The sequence below is a fragment of the Colossoma macropomum genome, unplaced genomic scaffold, assembly GCF_904425465.1.
Source record: "Colossoma macropomum unplaced genomic scaffold, Colossoma_macropomum, whole genome shotgun sequence".
NCBI classification, from domain to species: domain Eukaryota; kingdom Metazoa; phylum Chordata; class Actinopteri; order Characiformes; family Serrasalmidae; genus Colossoma; species Colossoma macropomum.
This window is the reverse complement of record NW_023494799.1, coordinates 4,298,738-4,316,423: the sequence shown is the minus strand read 5'-3', so window position 1 is coordinate 4,316,423 and position 17,686 is coordinate 4,298,738. Positions and strand designations below refer to the sequence as shown.

The 17,686-nt window shown below is 39.5% G+C and overlaps 1 protein-coding gene across 1 annotated transcript in view; it reads right to left on the bottom strand.

Moving 5' to 3' along the window:
- Positions 1–17,686, bottom strand: part of fbn2b (fibrillin 2b) — a 130,785-nt gene that overhangs the window by 69,995 nt on the left and 43,104 nt on the right. Inside the window, exons 8-9 of the mRNA XM_036586043.1 lie at positions 11,928–12,053; positions 3,331–3,456 (exon numbers count right to left, since the gene is read on the bottom strand). Of these exons, the coding sequence (XP_036441936.1) occupies positions 3,331–3,456; positions 11,928–12,053 (252 nt within the window). The remainder of the gene's footprint in view (positions 1–3,330; positions 3,457–11,927; positions 12,054–17,686) is intronic.

Sequence of the window (17,686 nt, the reverse complement as noted above, 5' to 3'; positions counted from 1 at the left end):
TGGGAGCAGGCAAAAAGCCTTTATTCATTTCTGCTGCCAGAAGCAGGACTCGGCTGGGCCTCATTCCGCTGGACACTCATTTTTGGAGTCCTGGTGAAGGCTGTGTTTGCCATAATGCTGAATTCATGTGTGCGTTCCATCATAATTCTAACAATGGTGATGTTAGAATTATGATAGAATTATCTTTATACAGCACTTAAATGAGCACTGAATTCAGTATTGATTGTAAAGTATTGTACAGCACTTATGTATTGTATTGTACTGCACTGCTCTGTGTTTAACTCTGTTCCTTTTAGGTGTCAATAATGACTTTCTGATTCTAGCAGTATCTGAGCTCAGGACTGACTTTCTCTCTAACCTATTGGTAACTAGCAAAGATACTTTCTCTGGATAGACAAAGCACTTTTTGTAAGTCGCTCTGGATAAGAGCGTCTGCTAAATGCTGTAAATGTAAATGTAAATGTAATGATAGAACAGATATTTGACTTTTTTATTTTTAGTGATGGAACGCACTGAGATTTCACTCTACAGCCCCACCAGAACTCTGTACAGCCCCACCAGAACTCCCTACAGCCCCACCAGAACTCTGTACAGCCCCACAAGAACTCCCTACAGCCCCACCAGAACTCTCTACAACCCCACCAGAACACTCTACTGCCTTAGCAGAACACTCTACAACCCCACCAGAACACTCTACAGCCCCACCAGAACTCTCTACAACCCCACCAGAACACTCTACTGCCTTAGCAGAACACTCTACAACCCCACCAGAACACTCTACAACCCCACCAGAACACTCTACTGCCTTAGCAGAACACTCTACAGCCCCACCAGAACACTCTACAGCCCTACCAGAACTCTCCACAACTCCATCCGAACTCTCCACAGCTCCACCAGAGCTCTCCACAGCCCCACCAGAACACTCCACAGCTCAACCAGAACACAACCCCACCAGAACACTCTGCAGCCCCACCAGAACACTCTGCAGCCCCACCAGAACACTATACAGCCCCACCAGAACACTCTACAGCCCCAGCAGAACTCTCCACAGCTCCATCTGAACTCTCCACAGCCCCACCAGAACACTCTACAGCCCCACCAGAACACAATCCCACCAGAACACTCTGCAGCTCCACCAGAACCACTATACAGCCTTAGCAGAACACTCTACAGAGCCAACAAAATACTTTACAGCTCCACCAAAACGTCCTACAACTTCAGAACATTCTGTTTGTCTGTTGCTAAAAGTAAACAATGGAAAATTTTTTTTAGAAAAAATATCCCCCCAAATGAGGGTCACTAATGCAGTTTCTGCTTAGACATCAGTTGAGCTACGCATTTCTTTCCTTCAGTAATGCTGATGGAATATACTTTGACGGAAATGTGAACCACTTACAAAACCAGAAGTGAACTAGGTTTTCATCTTCGTAACTATTCTTTATTTTCTGATACTGAGAAAGCTGCAGTTGTCCTTATTATTTCAGCATGGCTGTCTTTTTGGAGAGGCGTGGATTGTTTTCACAGCAGGGGGGTCTCACCCCTCCCCTTTCACATCTCATTGCTCGCTCACAGCTCAACAGAGTCACAACATTTCACACACAGAGAGACAACAGAGTCCTAGTTCATCTGAACAGAATTACGGGAAAAATACTATTTGATTACATTAAAACTGATTTGATTTCCATTCCATGAGCAGAACAGCCACTAGTGGGCCTGCAAAAAGAGGCCACAGGAAAGATTTGTTGAAAAATAATGTTTACACAGTTTTCACCCTTTCCCAACTGGAGTCAATCAGCTAACACCAACTAACCACTAGCCACATTTGGGATAATGTAAATGTAATTTTTTCCAAACTATTGCTTTAAATGAATGAGCCAGGTCCAACAATGAACGTATGTTTTTGGATCTTTTAGGAGCCACCGGTGTTCAATAACACCTGTTAGTGTTTCACAGCAGATGTGGAGCTGAGTCATACACACTCACACACGTGCCTGAGCTGGTTGAGGGTGACCACAAGCCGAAAGGCCAAATGACTCATCCGGGCAGAGAAAGAGAAATGCCCAGATGTCAGACAGGTGTGTGTTTACACAGAGGCTTACCTTACATATCTGAACTCATCTGTGCTGGTGATGTAGCTCCATTACAGATGTGTTTGGTCACGTGTAGAGTGTGTTAGTGTGTGTGAATATACAGAACTAGGCAAACCATAATGAGAAATTATTATATTTAAGAAAGGTATTTATCTTCTTTGCCCCAAAAAAACAATAACATTAGCATAAATACAAATAACATTAATGCAGTAAGTAAAGACTGTATGTTAATGAGTTTAACCATTTCCAGACTTCTCCTCAAGGAAGCTTAGCATCGTTTGTAGTTATCATCCAGTGGTTTAGCTGGTTTAGCTAATCAATTCTTCAGTAAATTCAGGAGACAGATTTTAACAAAGCTATGTGAAGGCTGGAGGTGTCCAGGAGACATTTGGAACTAAACTTTGTCCTTCAGACTAGCTCACAAGATATCAACTTCTTTTTTAATATTGTTTTTGCACTGTATTTATGTTGCATTTATTCTAATGAAATATGTTTTTTAATAGGCAATAACACACTTATTGCCAGGAAAAATGGTTTAAAAGAATGTGCGTTTTCTTGTAAACACAGTTGTCATAAGGAAATTAATAATGAATTAATAGAAATGTGATTTTTGAGGCTGCGAAAATCTTTTGAGTAAGACAAGAAAAACAAGGAGGAACCAAAGCGATTGGTTTGTTGTATATGAGCTGATTTGCATATTATTCACCATTGAGCAATCACATTTTAATCTGATGAATGCCTGGTCCATACTGCAGGGCCCAAATCCTACTTTTTATTAGAATTATTTTTGTTTCCTTGAGGTGAACTTAACATTTGAGCGGCTTTATGTACTAAAAGTGCTCTCTGATTATTACGTGACTATTTTCCAATCTCTCTTTTTTACTTAGAATAAAAAAGGCTGTTGTGCCTTTAAGACTGATATATGTAAGTCACAGGATCATCTGGGAAGATAATAAGGCCCTCCTAAAATCGGGACGCATTTTGCGACTGTCGTGAGGGGCAAATCTGCCTCAAAATAGCCCCAGTTATCCTGTAGTGTGGGCCTGGCCTAACCGGAGAAGTCTAAATGCATGTGGTTAAATATAGTTTACAATCCAGATACAAATCACAGGGAACAGCCAGGTGTAAACTGTGTCTCACACATGTAGATGACACATCTGGACTCTTTTGTGCTGACGTAGCCCCGAGAGCAGGTGTGTCTGGTCACGGGGAGAGACTGAGTGTGAGTTTGGAGCCTTACCTACACATCTGGACCCATCTGCGCTGGTGATGTAGCCGCGGGGACACGTGCAGACGAAGCTGCCTGCAGTGTTAGTGCATTCTCCACCGTTACACACTCCAGGAATAGTGTAGCACTCATCAATATCTGAAACACACAAAGCAAACAGGGTTTAAAGTGAAGGTTGGATAAAAAGCCAAATTTACACAGTTCACCCCGAATGTAGTACATCAGCCAGGACACATTTGGTGTCTGATGTTTGCTTATTTAGATTTGTACTGGAGCTATGACCATGTTTGTTGACACAGTCTTCCATCAGAGTCAGTTTAAGGGGAGCCTGGCCCCTTCCTATTTCTCTCATTACATCAAAAACAGTACTCCAAAATGCCAAAGGGCGCCTGCGTGTCCTTAGTGAATGGGAGTGAATGAAGCTAAACGGCTAAAATTAAACATGTTTCTAACCATTTAAATGGGAACTTCTGTTATTTTTGGAAAGGAGAAGAGCTTATTCTATAAAAAAATAAAAAGGAAAACTTACCAGTATCTCATTTTACTCCAGGAAACAGGTTTCAGGCAGTAGGACTCTAGCATTACTACTACTGAGTGCTGACTGGTTAGCATAACTGTTACTGAGTGCTGACAGGTTAGCATTACAGCTACTGAGTGCTGATTGGTTAGCATAACTGCTACTGAATGCTGATTGGTTAGCATTACTGCTACTGAATGCTGATTGATTAGCATTACTGCTACTGAGTGCTGACAAATTAGCATTACTGCTACTGAATGCTGATTGGTTAGCATTACTGCTACTGAGTGCTGATTGGTTAGCATTACTGCTACTGAGTGCTGATTGGTTAGCATTACTGCTACTGAGTGCTGATTGGTTAGCATTACTGCTACTGCGTGCAGAAAGTTTGCTTCCACTACTTTATACATTAGCCTGGTGTCTTCATGGCAAAAATAAAGAACCAAACTTCGTAAAACTGCTGTAAAAATTCTCCGCACTGTGTGTAACTGTTGCTGACGTACTCCTTTGGCTGATGCCTGTGTGAGAAGTGAGCCAACCCAGAATCACTCCATCTCACGCTGACTATTGTCAAACAATGATGGTTAAAAAGGCTGTTCTGGAGTGATAAAAGTCCAGCTAAACAAACGCAGTAGGAACACGTTCCCGCGAACTAGCCCAGACTTTAAACTAGCCAGAGAAGACGGTGTATGCTAAAGGAAATGACCGCCAGCTGGACAAACAGCTAGTGCTAAGTAACAAGAGTGTCTGTGCTTTTCTTTCAGTTTGAACCCTCGACACCACACGTATGGAAAGACGCCCCTGCCAAACAAGATCTTATGGAACGCCAAATGGAGTAACAGAAGCTGATTAACGTAGCACTAACTGACGCTGCACAATCTGCATACATAAATTATGATAAACCCGCCTCAAACTGTGAGGAGTTGTAATCTACAATGAACTTATTTATGTTGTTTGTGATACTGTATGACTTTCTGTTACATATAAAATATGTCAAAAGTACACTGCTTAGCGAAAGACAGTACTAGCAGCCATCTGGATGCCTGAATTTTCTACATAATTTTGTCCACCTTTATAGGTAACAGTGTTGAGGCAGTGGCACAAAAAGAAGTAATGCATTACAAATTACGGATTACTTCGTGGAAAAAATAATCTCATTACTCATTACTTCACTTGTATGTTACTCTCTGAAATACATACCAATCTGTAGCAACTGGAAAGTACAATGGAAAACTTAATAGTCTAATCAGACTTCCCTTATTAAAAAAGTATACTTAAAGTTTGTTTATTGAGTAAACTTAAGTTAAAGTATAAGCAAAAATTAAGTACAAGTTATAGGTTGAATATACTTGAACATTTCTGTATACTTGTAAGTATACTTAAGTATCATTTTGTTTAGTATATCTCTGATAAGTACATAAAAGTATACTGATAGCATACACATTTATTTTTAGTTTAAAAGAAGTATACTAATAGCACACTTGAATGAACTGCTTTTTTGTACGGATTAGAAAGAAACAACCAACCACAGTAAACATGTCAGCCTCAAAAATAAAGACTTTATGAATTCAAAGTAAAGTTTACAGAGCTGCTTCTGAATGAAAATCTGCACTGGCCAGTCTTGGCTAGATTAGGCCACTCTTCTTCAGCACAGGGATCATTATTCAATTATATATTAGCGTGAATAGATGCTGCCACAGATCGCTTGCCGAGCTGACGCACTCGCGCTGCTCATATACACAATCGCAGGCTGCACACATTCACTCACAAATTACATACAAGAGCCAGTGCTGATAATCTACATACAGGAAATGTGTGTTTTAAATGCATCACACGCAATGAATATTTTCTTGGGAGGAACACAAATAACATTCTTATTAAGTCTGTAACTGTAATGCATTTCTAGTGTCTCACATTGTGATGCGTTATTCTACTTTGCTGAAGGCGGAAAGTAATTACAACAGTAATGCATTACCTTGTACCACATCTCCCCCAGTGTGTTATACAGTGTCTGAAACCACTTAAGGCTATTATAGATCAGTGCGTAGCATGATGCTAAATAATAGAATATAAGCTTCTTTGTAGTAACACTATTATATATTATATAAATATTAAAAATATATGTGCAATATATGTGATGTTTCAAAATATATGTGCTAAATATATTTGTCCGTGCCATTTTTGACTATTTAAATATAGGCAAATATATTAATAAGTCAATTACTAATTAATAAGTCAACATATTGAAGTATATCACTGCTGTCTGAAGAAAACCTTGTATCTCCATTTTTGTTGTTTTGTAGTTTTTGACATATTTTGAAAATGCCTGTTGGCTTTTACATTGTGTGTAAACTTCATGATGAATGGACCAAAAGAAACGACCCAAAATGACTTGGAAAAAGGTCTGGTTCCATTGACTTACATTAAAAGTAAAGTATGTTTTTTCCTTCTCCTGTAAAGTTACCATTTTGGAGATACAAGGTTTCTTCCGATGACAGTGATTTGTACAAATATAGTATGAATAAATGTAGTACTGGCAATTTTTAATATTTACATATATGTCAACCATATATGGAAATATATTGCAAATTTGACATATATGTATTTTGAAAAATATATGGAAATATATTTTCTTTGCCTATGGGTTAGCTACATTAGCCTTGTAGCTCCAGAGTAAACGTGCTGTCTCATGTTGCTTTGTCAAGGTGTTGCGATGTGTCCACCTCACTTCACAGCTGACACTGTCATTTAAGTTGTCAACCCTGCAAGTATGTAACTGCTTCTTTGTTCAAATGCTAACAGCTAGCTTGTTGCCAGCACCCTGTATTTGTGTGAGGAGAATGAGAGTAAAAACAGAAAAAATACTAAAGTGCACAAGGCCAACTTCTGTGTTTCTTTTCGTGCCATATTAGTGAAATATGGCTGATATAAACTGACTCCCTGCTCATGCATTCTAAATTATTTCTAATTCCTCTTAAACAGTCCTCACATTAAACTTTCAGCACTCCTTGCTATATATTTTGTTTAGCATGCAACACGCTCTGTTACGGAGCGGCTTGAAGCAGTACGCTCATTAATGGCTGTGAAATACAGCTTTTTTTAGCTGCTACTGGCAGTAAAGCAGCGTTTCCTCTCTAAAATGTGCCCTTGTAAGCAGTAAAAGGGGTAAGAGGCATAACCTGAAGCCACAAGCAGTTCACCATTGTCTTGTAATTAGCTCAGCTGTTCCACGTAAGCACGGCCCCCCACCTCCGCACAACCACCTGGGCTTTCTCACCCCAAACCAAAAGGCCTTCTGGTTTTCGACAAAATGCAGCCCAACTTTCTTTTAACCCTACAAAGTATATTTTCAAAATAAAATTTTTAAAATATTTAATTAAAAGTCAATGTATGCACATATATGTAAATGTATACTTTAAATATATGTGATAGATAGTGACAGATAATACTTTAGTTAATATTAAAGCATTTTTTGTATTATAAATATTTACATATATATGTCACAAACGTATTACAAATGTGACTCTTATTTTGAAAAATATATAAATATATTTCAAGATTTTCATTCCAAAGCGCTGTCGATCCGTTTGTGACTATTCTGGATATAACGTCATTTTGAAAAGAATACAACTGACGTACAATAGAGAACACATTAATTTCTCTAATGACGGTGGTATTAATTATTATATAGCCCTGATATTTCTTACATGTATAAAACTCACTCCTAACATACATTGTGAAAAAAGAATATGACTGAAAATAGTGAGATATATGCATCCACACTTCAGTTCAGCTCACTCTCATAACTGCATAACTTACATATTTGTTTCATAATAGTTATTTATATTAAACCATAGGACTAATCGCTGAATAATAAGCATATCACTGTTGTCGGAACAAAACCTTGTATCTCCAAAATGGTAACTTTACAGGAGAAGGAAAAAACATTCTTTACTTTTAATGTAAGTCAATGGAACCAGACTTTTTACCAAGTGATTTTGGGCCGTTTCTTTTGGACCATTCTTGATGAAATTTACACACAATGTAAAGAATAACAGGCATTTTCAAATTATGTCAAAATCTGAAAAACAACAAAAATGGAGATATGAGGTTTTGTCCCGACAACAGCGATATATTTTAGGGGGTTAAAGCAAGCAGCAGTTTGTTTGGCTTCTATTTCATTCTCTCCTCTCTCTCTTTACCCCTCAGGCTTTAACCTCCTCCTGACCTTGATAAAATGGCTGACTCTACCAAGTCAAAAGACAAAGAGCTGGATTCTTCTGCAGCCTCCGGTCAGTCAGCAGCAAATCATCAGGAATCAGGACAGTGATTAGGGCTGATAAGGGTTAACCTAATGATACTGACGACAGAGGGATTCCCGCAGCTTGTTGACTGGAATAGTGTAGGTTTAGCCAGGAACATATTTGGAGCTACGAGGCTAATGCAGCTAACAAGGCGGCCAGCTTTGCAACGCCACCAGGCAGTTGTTTCTAGCCATACAAGACCAGACTCCTGCCTTTGAATGGAGAGAGACCAAAATACTTGAAAAATGAAGGTCAAATTACCATTTTAAAAACATATTTAACGTCACTGGTGAAATCTGACAAAAAACACATTAATAGTTTGTAGCGTTTGTCTCAATAACACTCTTTGGGGTTGTTCTGGCCACTGTACTGGCACAGATCTCAAAGAGGGAAAAATTCCTCGCACGTGGGATAATCAGCCAGAGCTGATTGGCTCTTTTTCTTGAAAGGCGGGGCTTTCCCCATAAACAGAAGCCATTTTGAGCATTATGAACTCACAACCACTGACCATTTCCTCCTTTATAACATCTCTGCTTATAGCCACTAGGCTAGCATAGTGCTAAGTGCAAGCCTAATTCATCACACACTTGCCTCAAACTGCTGTCATGTTAATAAATAATTACAAATAGACTTGCTTACATGGTTTGTGACACTGTTTAATATACTGTTCTCTATAAAATGGATACAAGTAGGAGCAAAATTCAGGCCTTAAGATAGTTACTGCTGTTTTTAGCCAATGAAAATCATTTTTGTACACTGTGGCACATTGTTAGCTACATTAGCATTGTTAGTTATATTAGCATTGTAAACTGTTGTCATGTTATTAAATAATTTCAATATAAAATAATTTGCTTACGTGGTTTATGACACAAGAGATAATTCCTGCTGTTTTAAGCTATGGAAAATAATTTTTGTACATTGTTAGCTACATTAGCCTTGTAGTGTAAAACCAAAGAGTGGTGTCTAATACTGAATGACATACTGTTACCTATAAAAAAAAAAGTCCAGAAAATATTTAATATATATAATATTTAATGAATGGATGTCCATTCCCACCGCGACCCAGAAGGATAAGCGGTTTAGATGATGGATGGATGTCCATTCCTTGTTAGCTACATTAGCCTCGTAGCTCCTTTAGCTACAATTAAAGATGCAAACTTTAGACACAAAACATGTCTTAGCTGACACATTTGAGTGAAGGAGGTAAATTTTGATTTATTATCAAACTTATTCTTAATACCCTACTGAAAAAACACATGGAAACCCTTACATGTTTCTGTCGGTTCCTCATGGTTCTGTAATGTGTTTAGGGTTTTTAAAGCGTTTATATTACAATGTAAAGGATACTAATTGAATAACAGATGACCAATGGCTGGTTCTAAATGCATGTGATGGTTTTCTAATGGGTTCTAAAGGTGTTCTCTAGGAAACCAGTAGTGTTCATTTGGAAATCATAAGACCAATTCCCATTTGAAAGCAAAATCATTAGGTTTTAATCCTAATGGCTTCTAATAATCCTTTATCAGCAGGTTATTCTAACTTTAAAATCATGTGATTAAACAGTTGCACTGACATATATACAGATATTTCACACTATTGTGCATCTGCTTCTTAATATGTCTTTATTTATGTCTTTCTGACTGCCAGGTTCTCCCAAAAGGCCACGTTATGATCCTTTGCTCTCCTGCAAATTAACCTGCCTGTTTGTTTTCACTCCTCATTGTTTAAATTCCACCAAATCACAGAACACAATCAGACCCAGAGTGAGGAAAAATCCTAAAGCCCCAGGCCTAATGACTGACCGCACCACACAGCCACACAAGGGCCAGAGAAACAAACCATTTTTTGCTAGATGTCCAGATGTGATAAACTCGTGCATATCAGCAGGAAGGCAAAGGTGCTCTGGAAAAGGCTGAAGATAAGCAGATGACTCCGTTTTTCCCATTATGCATCAAAGACAATCAGTGTCACATTGTTTTTCATGTGCGCAATTTCGTAAATACTGAATTTAATCTTGGGAGAAAATCCGTGGCAACTTAAACACGTCAGCAAAAACGCCTTTCTCCTTTCTGCTAAATGTAAACTCTCTCTGGCGTATATACACTGACCAGATCAGCGGAACGCACACTTTATCACTAAAATAATCAGATATTTGCTTCAGGCTTTTGTGTGAATGCTGTTGAGTGTCTGGTGGAGTTTTAACAGTCACACTGATGTCTGTTGGCTGGTTTGTGCTGTGTAGGACCTGATCAATCTCAAAAGGTTTTACTGATACTGGTTTAAAGGAGATCTTAAAAGGAGATGTTATTGGTCTGATGACCAGTTATATAAACCAATATATGGTCAAAGACAGGGGTGCAGGATCAGAATCAGCCAGTTTAGCATCATTATACAAGACTCCTTTTGCTGAACAGTCAGTTGCCTCTTACTTTTGATCTTGCACTTTATTTAACCTCATTTTTTCATTTAAGAGTTTAAAATGCCAGTTTTGTGCATTAATGAATAAATAATGTTATTTATATCAAAACTCACAGTGTGAAATAATTGACGTTACAAAACGGCTAGTTCCGGTCCTAAAATCTGATTGGCTGAGCCGTGTTTGAAGCCATTGTCTACGATATACGCACAACTATGACCGCTTCACAACAACTGAATTGTGTATCACTGCGCCACAGCACGAAAACCCCTTAATGGAATAATCTTTGACTCTCACGTTGCTTGCATGGACCACCGAGTGTACTGATGAAGTAAGAACCCGTTTTTAAGGGACTGGCGACTGATGTTCTTAACTAGAACTAGGCTGGTCAGCTAGCTAACAGGCTAAAAGAGAGATAACAGCCTAAACAGCTCCATCATTATTATCATCACAGGCTTGAATTAAAGCACTTACAGTGTGATTAACTGTAAAACTGCAGTATAAAAGTCTAAAAAAGTCACATGAATGTTTTACACACTTCAAATATTCGTGTTTCAGTCAGACGTCACGTCAAACCCAGACTGAAACCCAAACGGCCCTGTACTCCCTAAACAGTGTGATAGCTGTAAGATTCAGAAATTCTAGCCTCCACAGCCAAACAGTGCATCATTTATCGAGTGTGGATGTGTCTGAGTCCCAAATGGCTATTTTTAGCTATATTATTCACTGTTGGGCTGCAGGATCCAGTTTAGATTCCTATGTAGTGCACTATGTAGGGAGCAGGGAGCCGTTAAAGATTCAGCACTCAGCATGAGAAGTGGGGCGCCGCTGAATTGGTGCTAAATAAGACTCGCGGTGGTGATTTGGTGACTAAAAAGTACTAATAAAGTGAAGTTTCTGCATTAAACAGTGCTGTGTTATCATATGTTCATTGTTAGACAACAAAAAGTGAAAGAATTCATGAAATGACTGCAACATACAGCGATGGGTGACCGAACGTTCTCCTCATTCAGTCCATGGTTGCTTGGCAACGATACCATACTCAAAAGAAACTATATTTCTCGGCAGAATACTTGCTTATGTTGATTATTAATAATAGTAACTTAAATCCTTTTCTGAAAAACTGTTTTATTTGTTATTTTATTGTATTTAATGTTAGACTTTAACCCCTTCAAACCCCCTTATAATTCTCTAACTACATGAGAAACAATGCTCATTCTCAAGTTTAATTCACATTGCTGATACACTATTGGCAGGATTTTCATTAGTGCTGATAAACCCATCATAAAACCTTAATATCGACTTATTTTGTCAGCCAAATGAAATATCGGTCAGGCCCTAGTGTGAGAAAGAGTGCATATGTGTGGCTCACCTTCACATTTCTGGTTGGTCTCACTCTGCCGATGGCCTGCAGGACACTTACATTCATACGACCCCACAGTGTTAATACAATTCCCACCAGCACACAGCCCGGGGATCGCCTGGCACTCGTCCACATCTAACAGAGAGAGAGAGAAACAGGCTTAGCATGAGTATATACACTGAGTATGTACACAACAACTGCTTATCCAGCGTTTCTTCTGAAATGAAAGGTATTAATAGTGAGTTTGTCCTTCTTTGCTGCAGTAACAGCCTCTACTCTTCTGGGAAGGCTTTACACTGGATGTTGGAACATTGCTGTGAGGATTTGATTGAGCATTAGTGAGGTCAGGTACTGATGTTGGATGGTCAGTTCTAGATCATAAACTCATCATAAAGGTATTGGATGGAGCTCCATCACTCCAGAGAACCCAGTTGCACTGCTCCACAGCCCAATGCTGGGGCGTTTATACCCCTCTAGCTGACTTTGATGTAATGTGAAATGTTCTAGATTTACCGAGTCAGATTAATTCACAGCAGTGATGACAGGACCAGAAATCAGACACGTTCAAAAGAGTTTAATGCCTCTACACTGCAAAAAACAGTGTCTTGTCAAGTAAAATTATCTCAAATATAGTCAATAAATCTAATATTTCTCCTGCTGAGATTGTTGAAGATTAATTTAAGATTATTTAACTCATTTCTAGACAATTTTTACTTGTTTTAAGTGATTTTATTAAGTAAATGTATCTCACTACAATATTGGCAGATAATTTTGCTTGTTTTCAGAAACGAGCTTGAAGCCAGCAAAATTATCTGCCGGTATAGCGAGATAGTTTTACTTGATTAAATTAACTAAAACAAGTACAAAAAATCTAGAAATAAACTAGATAATCTCATAATAAGTGCACAACCATCTCAAAATGGGAATTGTTAGATATATCGACTAGATTTAAGATCATTCCACTTGATAAGATACCACTTTTTGCAGTGTAAAAGCTCCCTCACATGAACGTATCACAGAAAATGGTTACGAATGCGCTGCCTGATGCCTCAGACACTGTTTTAGAATCACTTTAAGTGAAGATTTTAGCTTGAATCATATTTTCTAAAAGCCATTCTGAGTGGAGGGGTACATGCAGGGTGTTGTGAGGCAAAAATAATTGTACAGCGTGTCATAATGTTAAGTGCTTAGTCGGCTGAGCAGATCTTATCTCGAGATAAACGTCAGCTCAGCGCTCTACACTGTGGAACAGAGAATTCACAAACAGGTTTCCATTCATAAACTGCGTTTATCATTTATCTTCCGTCAGCTAAAGAAAACAGCTGCGGCCAAAACAAGATTTCCTTGTTTTGAATTAGATGTTAAATTGTAATTCCCTGGATTTCGTTTTTAAATCCGAAGACTCGAGTACGGAAAAAAGCCTGGAAATCCTGGCACCGGTTCACTCTCACAAGAGTGGAGCGCTTGTTCAGAGAGGAAATGCTCTCACCGCTGCTGCGGCGTCCATTTACCCTCAGGGGGAAGCGGCCTGCCCAGCCGAGAGGAGCAGTGACCCTCCATCTCTCTCTTTCTCTCTCTCTGTCTCTCTCTCTCCCTCCCGTTCTCTTTCTTTGTCTCTCTCTCTCTCTTTTGCTCTCTCTCTTCCTCACTCTTTTTCTGACTTACTTTCTCACCTTCTTGTCCTAACCATCTCTCGCTTCCTCAGTTTACTTTCACTCTTTTGCTCTCATTCTATCTCTTTTTTCTCACTTCCTGTCTCACTCATTCTCCTTTCTGTCTCTCACGTTCCCTCTTATTATATCTCTCTGTCTTTTGCTCATCTTCTCCCTGCCTCTCTCTATATTTCTTTCTTTGCTTCTCTTTCTCTCTCTTACTTTCATCTTCATACTGTATCTCTCCCTCCTTCCTCCATCTCTTCCTCTGTCTCTCGACTCCCTCTCTTTCCTCCCTTTTACACACCTGCATTCTCTTTATCTCCTCCTTCTCTCTCTTTTATCAAATTCTTTTTCCTTCTCTCACTGCCTCTGTCATTCTTTCATTTCCTCTCTCTCTCTCGCTCGCTCTCTTCTCTCTCTCACTCAATTTCCCTCTCTCAATCATTTTATTTTTCTCTCACTCATCTTTTTCTTTCTTATCTTTTCTGTCTCCCTCTCTCATTCTTGTTTTATGTCCCTCTCTCACTCACTCTTTTATTGCTGGCTTTCTGTTCTCCTGTAAACTCCAGGATTGCAGTCTTTCAGGCTGTTTCCAATCAAACCTCTCTTTCTCTCTCTCTCTCTCTCTCTCTCTCTCTCTCTCTGTCTCTCTGTCTCTCTCTCTCTCTCTCTCTGTCTCTCTCTCTCTCTCTCTCTCTCTCTCTCTCTCTCTCTCTCTGTCTCTCTGTCTCTCTCTCTCTCTCTCTCTCTGTCTCTCTCCCTCTCTCTCTCTCTCTCTCTTTCTAACACAGATCTACTAAAATAGCTGCAGTCATTAAACTCGGTGCCCAACACAGAGCAACTGGGCAGATCCTGACTGAGCGCTCCTCCAGCTCCGAGAGCACATGTGCGTGTCTGTGTGCTTTGTACTCGGGCCAGACAGACTCCTCCTGGGTTTCGGGCCAGACTTTAAGCGCTGTCTCTAAAGTCTGATACCGAGCGGTCGGGGTGTTTGGGTTAAAAAGAAGCCACTGGAATCTGACTGACTTTAAAGGAGCACTCCAGTGTTTTTCAGTGTAATCTCTATCTGCCACATCTGTAGCATAATGTCAGTTACCACACACAGCAATTTCAATGGGTTTACCTACACCAGGGGACGGCAACATGAGGCTCCGGAGCTGCATGTGGCTCTTTTACTGCCCTGTTGTGGCTCCACAGCAGGATTAGATTAGTAGGTAAAAATAAAATAATCCTCCTTTACAGTAAAATAAAGCTCTGCTGATCGTTCAACACAGTTTAACAATAAATGGTCTTAAACTCTGGAGTTAATGTAGAACTGCTAATTCATCCTTTAACCCTGAAGATCAGCGCAGACTGCTGGTCACCATAGCAACGCAGACAACAGTCGGTAAATAGAAAGATTTAAGACGTAAATCGATAATTTGGAGACGAATAGACTTATTTGCATTTTTAATCACTCAGCTGGTTTCCTGATACGTTTACTCTGCAACGAGAAACTGACAAACGTCATGAAGCTGAGGTCAGTTTCTCATTTGCTAACTCTACTCCATCTGTCCCATCCATCAGCTGATACAGCAGATAAAAAGTCTGCAGTATCCCTTTAAGATCCCTCTCTAAACTCAGATATTGAGCGGTCAGGTTTGAGTTAAAACGAAGCCAGTGGAAACTGACTGACTTTAAAGGCATTTTTTCTCGTCACTGAGCAGGGGGACCTCATGGAGCCTTGCCGTGTTTTTTATGAACTCTGCTGGGAAATCGGCCAAGCCTGCCCAAAGCAGTGACGTGGAAGAAAAGCTCTGAGGGCAGGGCGATGCTTTCTCGGAGCTGAAGCTAAAGGAATGGCAGGTTATCTCCTCGTTTGATCATTTATCTCCATCCAAATCCCCCAAATTAGCCCAAAGTGATGGAGGCTTTTGTCATTTGTGCTGCGTCATTTATGCCCAAACGCTAGCCTTCAGGGCACAAGTCCAACATGCCCATACAAACACTTCCCTATCAGTTCCGATCAGCACGTTACAAAGCTTAACATCTCCCAGCCTCAGGCTGGACACCTCAAAGAGGTTATCTAAGCACTGGAGATGGGCAGTTCAGCCATTTCTGTCGAATGTCGAATATCCACACTGTCTTAAACAAACAGCGTTTGATTTTCCCAGTGAGAACAAATTTCACATTGCAATAAACGAAAGATTAGAAGGTTTAACATTTGTTTACTGTGTGCAGCTGCATAAGAGATGGTCTGTATCTGATTGTCTGGTTGATTTAGTGTTTTATGTGTAAGTGAGTGAATACAATTCCTACTGACCTACAGAACGACAACTTGGAGCTACAAAGCTTACACTAAAATTTATCATCTGTTTCTGTATACAGCTCTGAAAATGATATATTTAAGTCAATACATCTTAAATCTAATCAATATGCACATCATCACAAGATTCTAAGAAAGTCATTACAAATATTATAAGATTTTTTAACCTATTTCTAGATGTTTAAGTGATTTTGTCTAGCTTGTTTCAAGATATAATGCATAGAATTTTAGATATTTAAAAAAAAATCTAATATAACATCTGCCAAAAGAAGAATGACACTCGATGAAATTACTCAAAACAAGAATATTATAAGATTCTTCAACCTATTACTCAATGTTTTAAGTCATTTTGTCTGGCTCGTTTCCAGATATAATGCATATAACTTTGGATATTTCAAGAAATATTATTATATCTGCCAAGAGAATGAGACTTTCACTCGATAAAATGACTCAAAACAAGCAAAAAACATCTAGAAAGTAAGTAAAGTAAAGTAGTAAAGTAAAATCTTATAATTCTTATATTATCATAGTGGAAAATATTAGGTGTATTGACAAAATTTTAGATGTTTTAAAATTTAAGATTTTACAACTTTTGTATTCTTGACAAGTTTCTTCGCACAAAGAAAAAAACTGCTGACTTGAAACTGACTTATAACAGAAGTCTATGGGCATCAGCATGTAACAGATGCAGCAGATGGAGGTCAGGTGGAAAATGTTGGCATATTCCTTTAAGTAAAGATTCCGGTGTATTTAAATAACCATGCCAACTGCTACTAAAGACACGGCATCAGAGACCTTCAGCAAGGGGAAAATAAAGCCCGATTCACACTGCGTCTGTGTGGTGTGAGCGACGCGAGAAGTCTTGCTTTTCATTTTGGCGCCCATGTTAACTGGTCAGCGCTTTTACACAGGCTGGGCGTGCGAAGCGGCAGAACGTCCCAGAGGCCGCGCTGAAGTCTCGCAGTGTTTGGTGAATAGACCCGGCACTGAATTTTTCCGCATGCCATGCGAAATTCACTAAAATAAACCATGAAAATGAGTGAAAATTAAATAGAAAACTGTATAAACACCTCAAAATGCTATATTTAAATCATGAAATGCTATAAAACCATAAACGATTTCCCGGCTGGGCCACCAGGCTTGAAACTTTCGCCTGGTCACAAGTCAGAATGCTGTCGAGGACAAACAAACATACCGTGCATTTTTATAAATGATATTTTTATTGAGCAGAGTGACTGATGTGACCATCTTTCTCGCTGCTCCACTCCGCGGCACAAACGCAGCACGTGTGAAAGGCCAGCGCGTTCGAGCTGTAGCGCTCAGACTGCCGCGTCACTCACGCCACGCAGAAGCAGTATGTGTGAATAAGGCCAGGCAAGGAGTGGCTGTTTACCTTAGAGAGGTCGCAGCAATGTGGAGAGTCATATATTGATACTGCTGCACTGCTTAGTCTAGCTGGTCATGTGGCCAGACGACGAGGAAGAGAGACAGCTATTTGCTCAGACGCAGCCTGGAATGTTGATGTGGCCGAGGTGAAACTCAGTTCACATCTTTTTCTCTCTGTCTGTCTGTGTGTCTTTATCTCACACCCTCTTCTGCTTCGTAGAGTTTTCATTTGGAGGTTTTAAGGCTGTTTATAGTGCGCCTTATGAGGTGTTGTTGGCCGCTACATCGACTACTGCTGTTGTTTGTTGTAGCAACTTTCCGCTGCGTGACACTCATGTGTAGATGCTCACATGGGCTGACAGTGGAAGAATGTTCTGTTGCTGCAAAATGCAACAACAGAATGGATAAAACTGTGCATCACA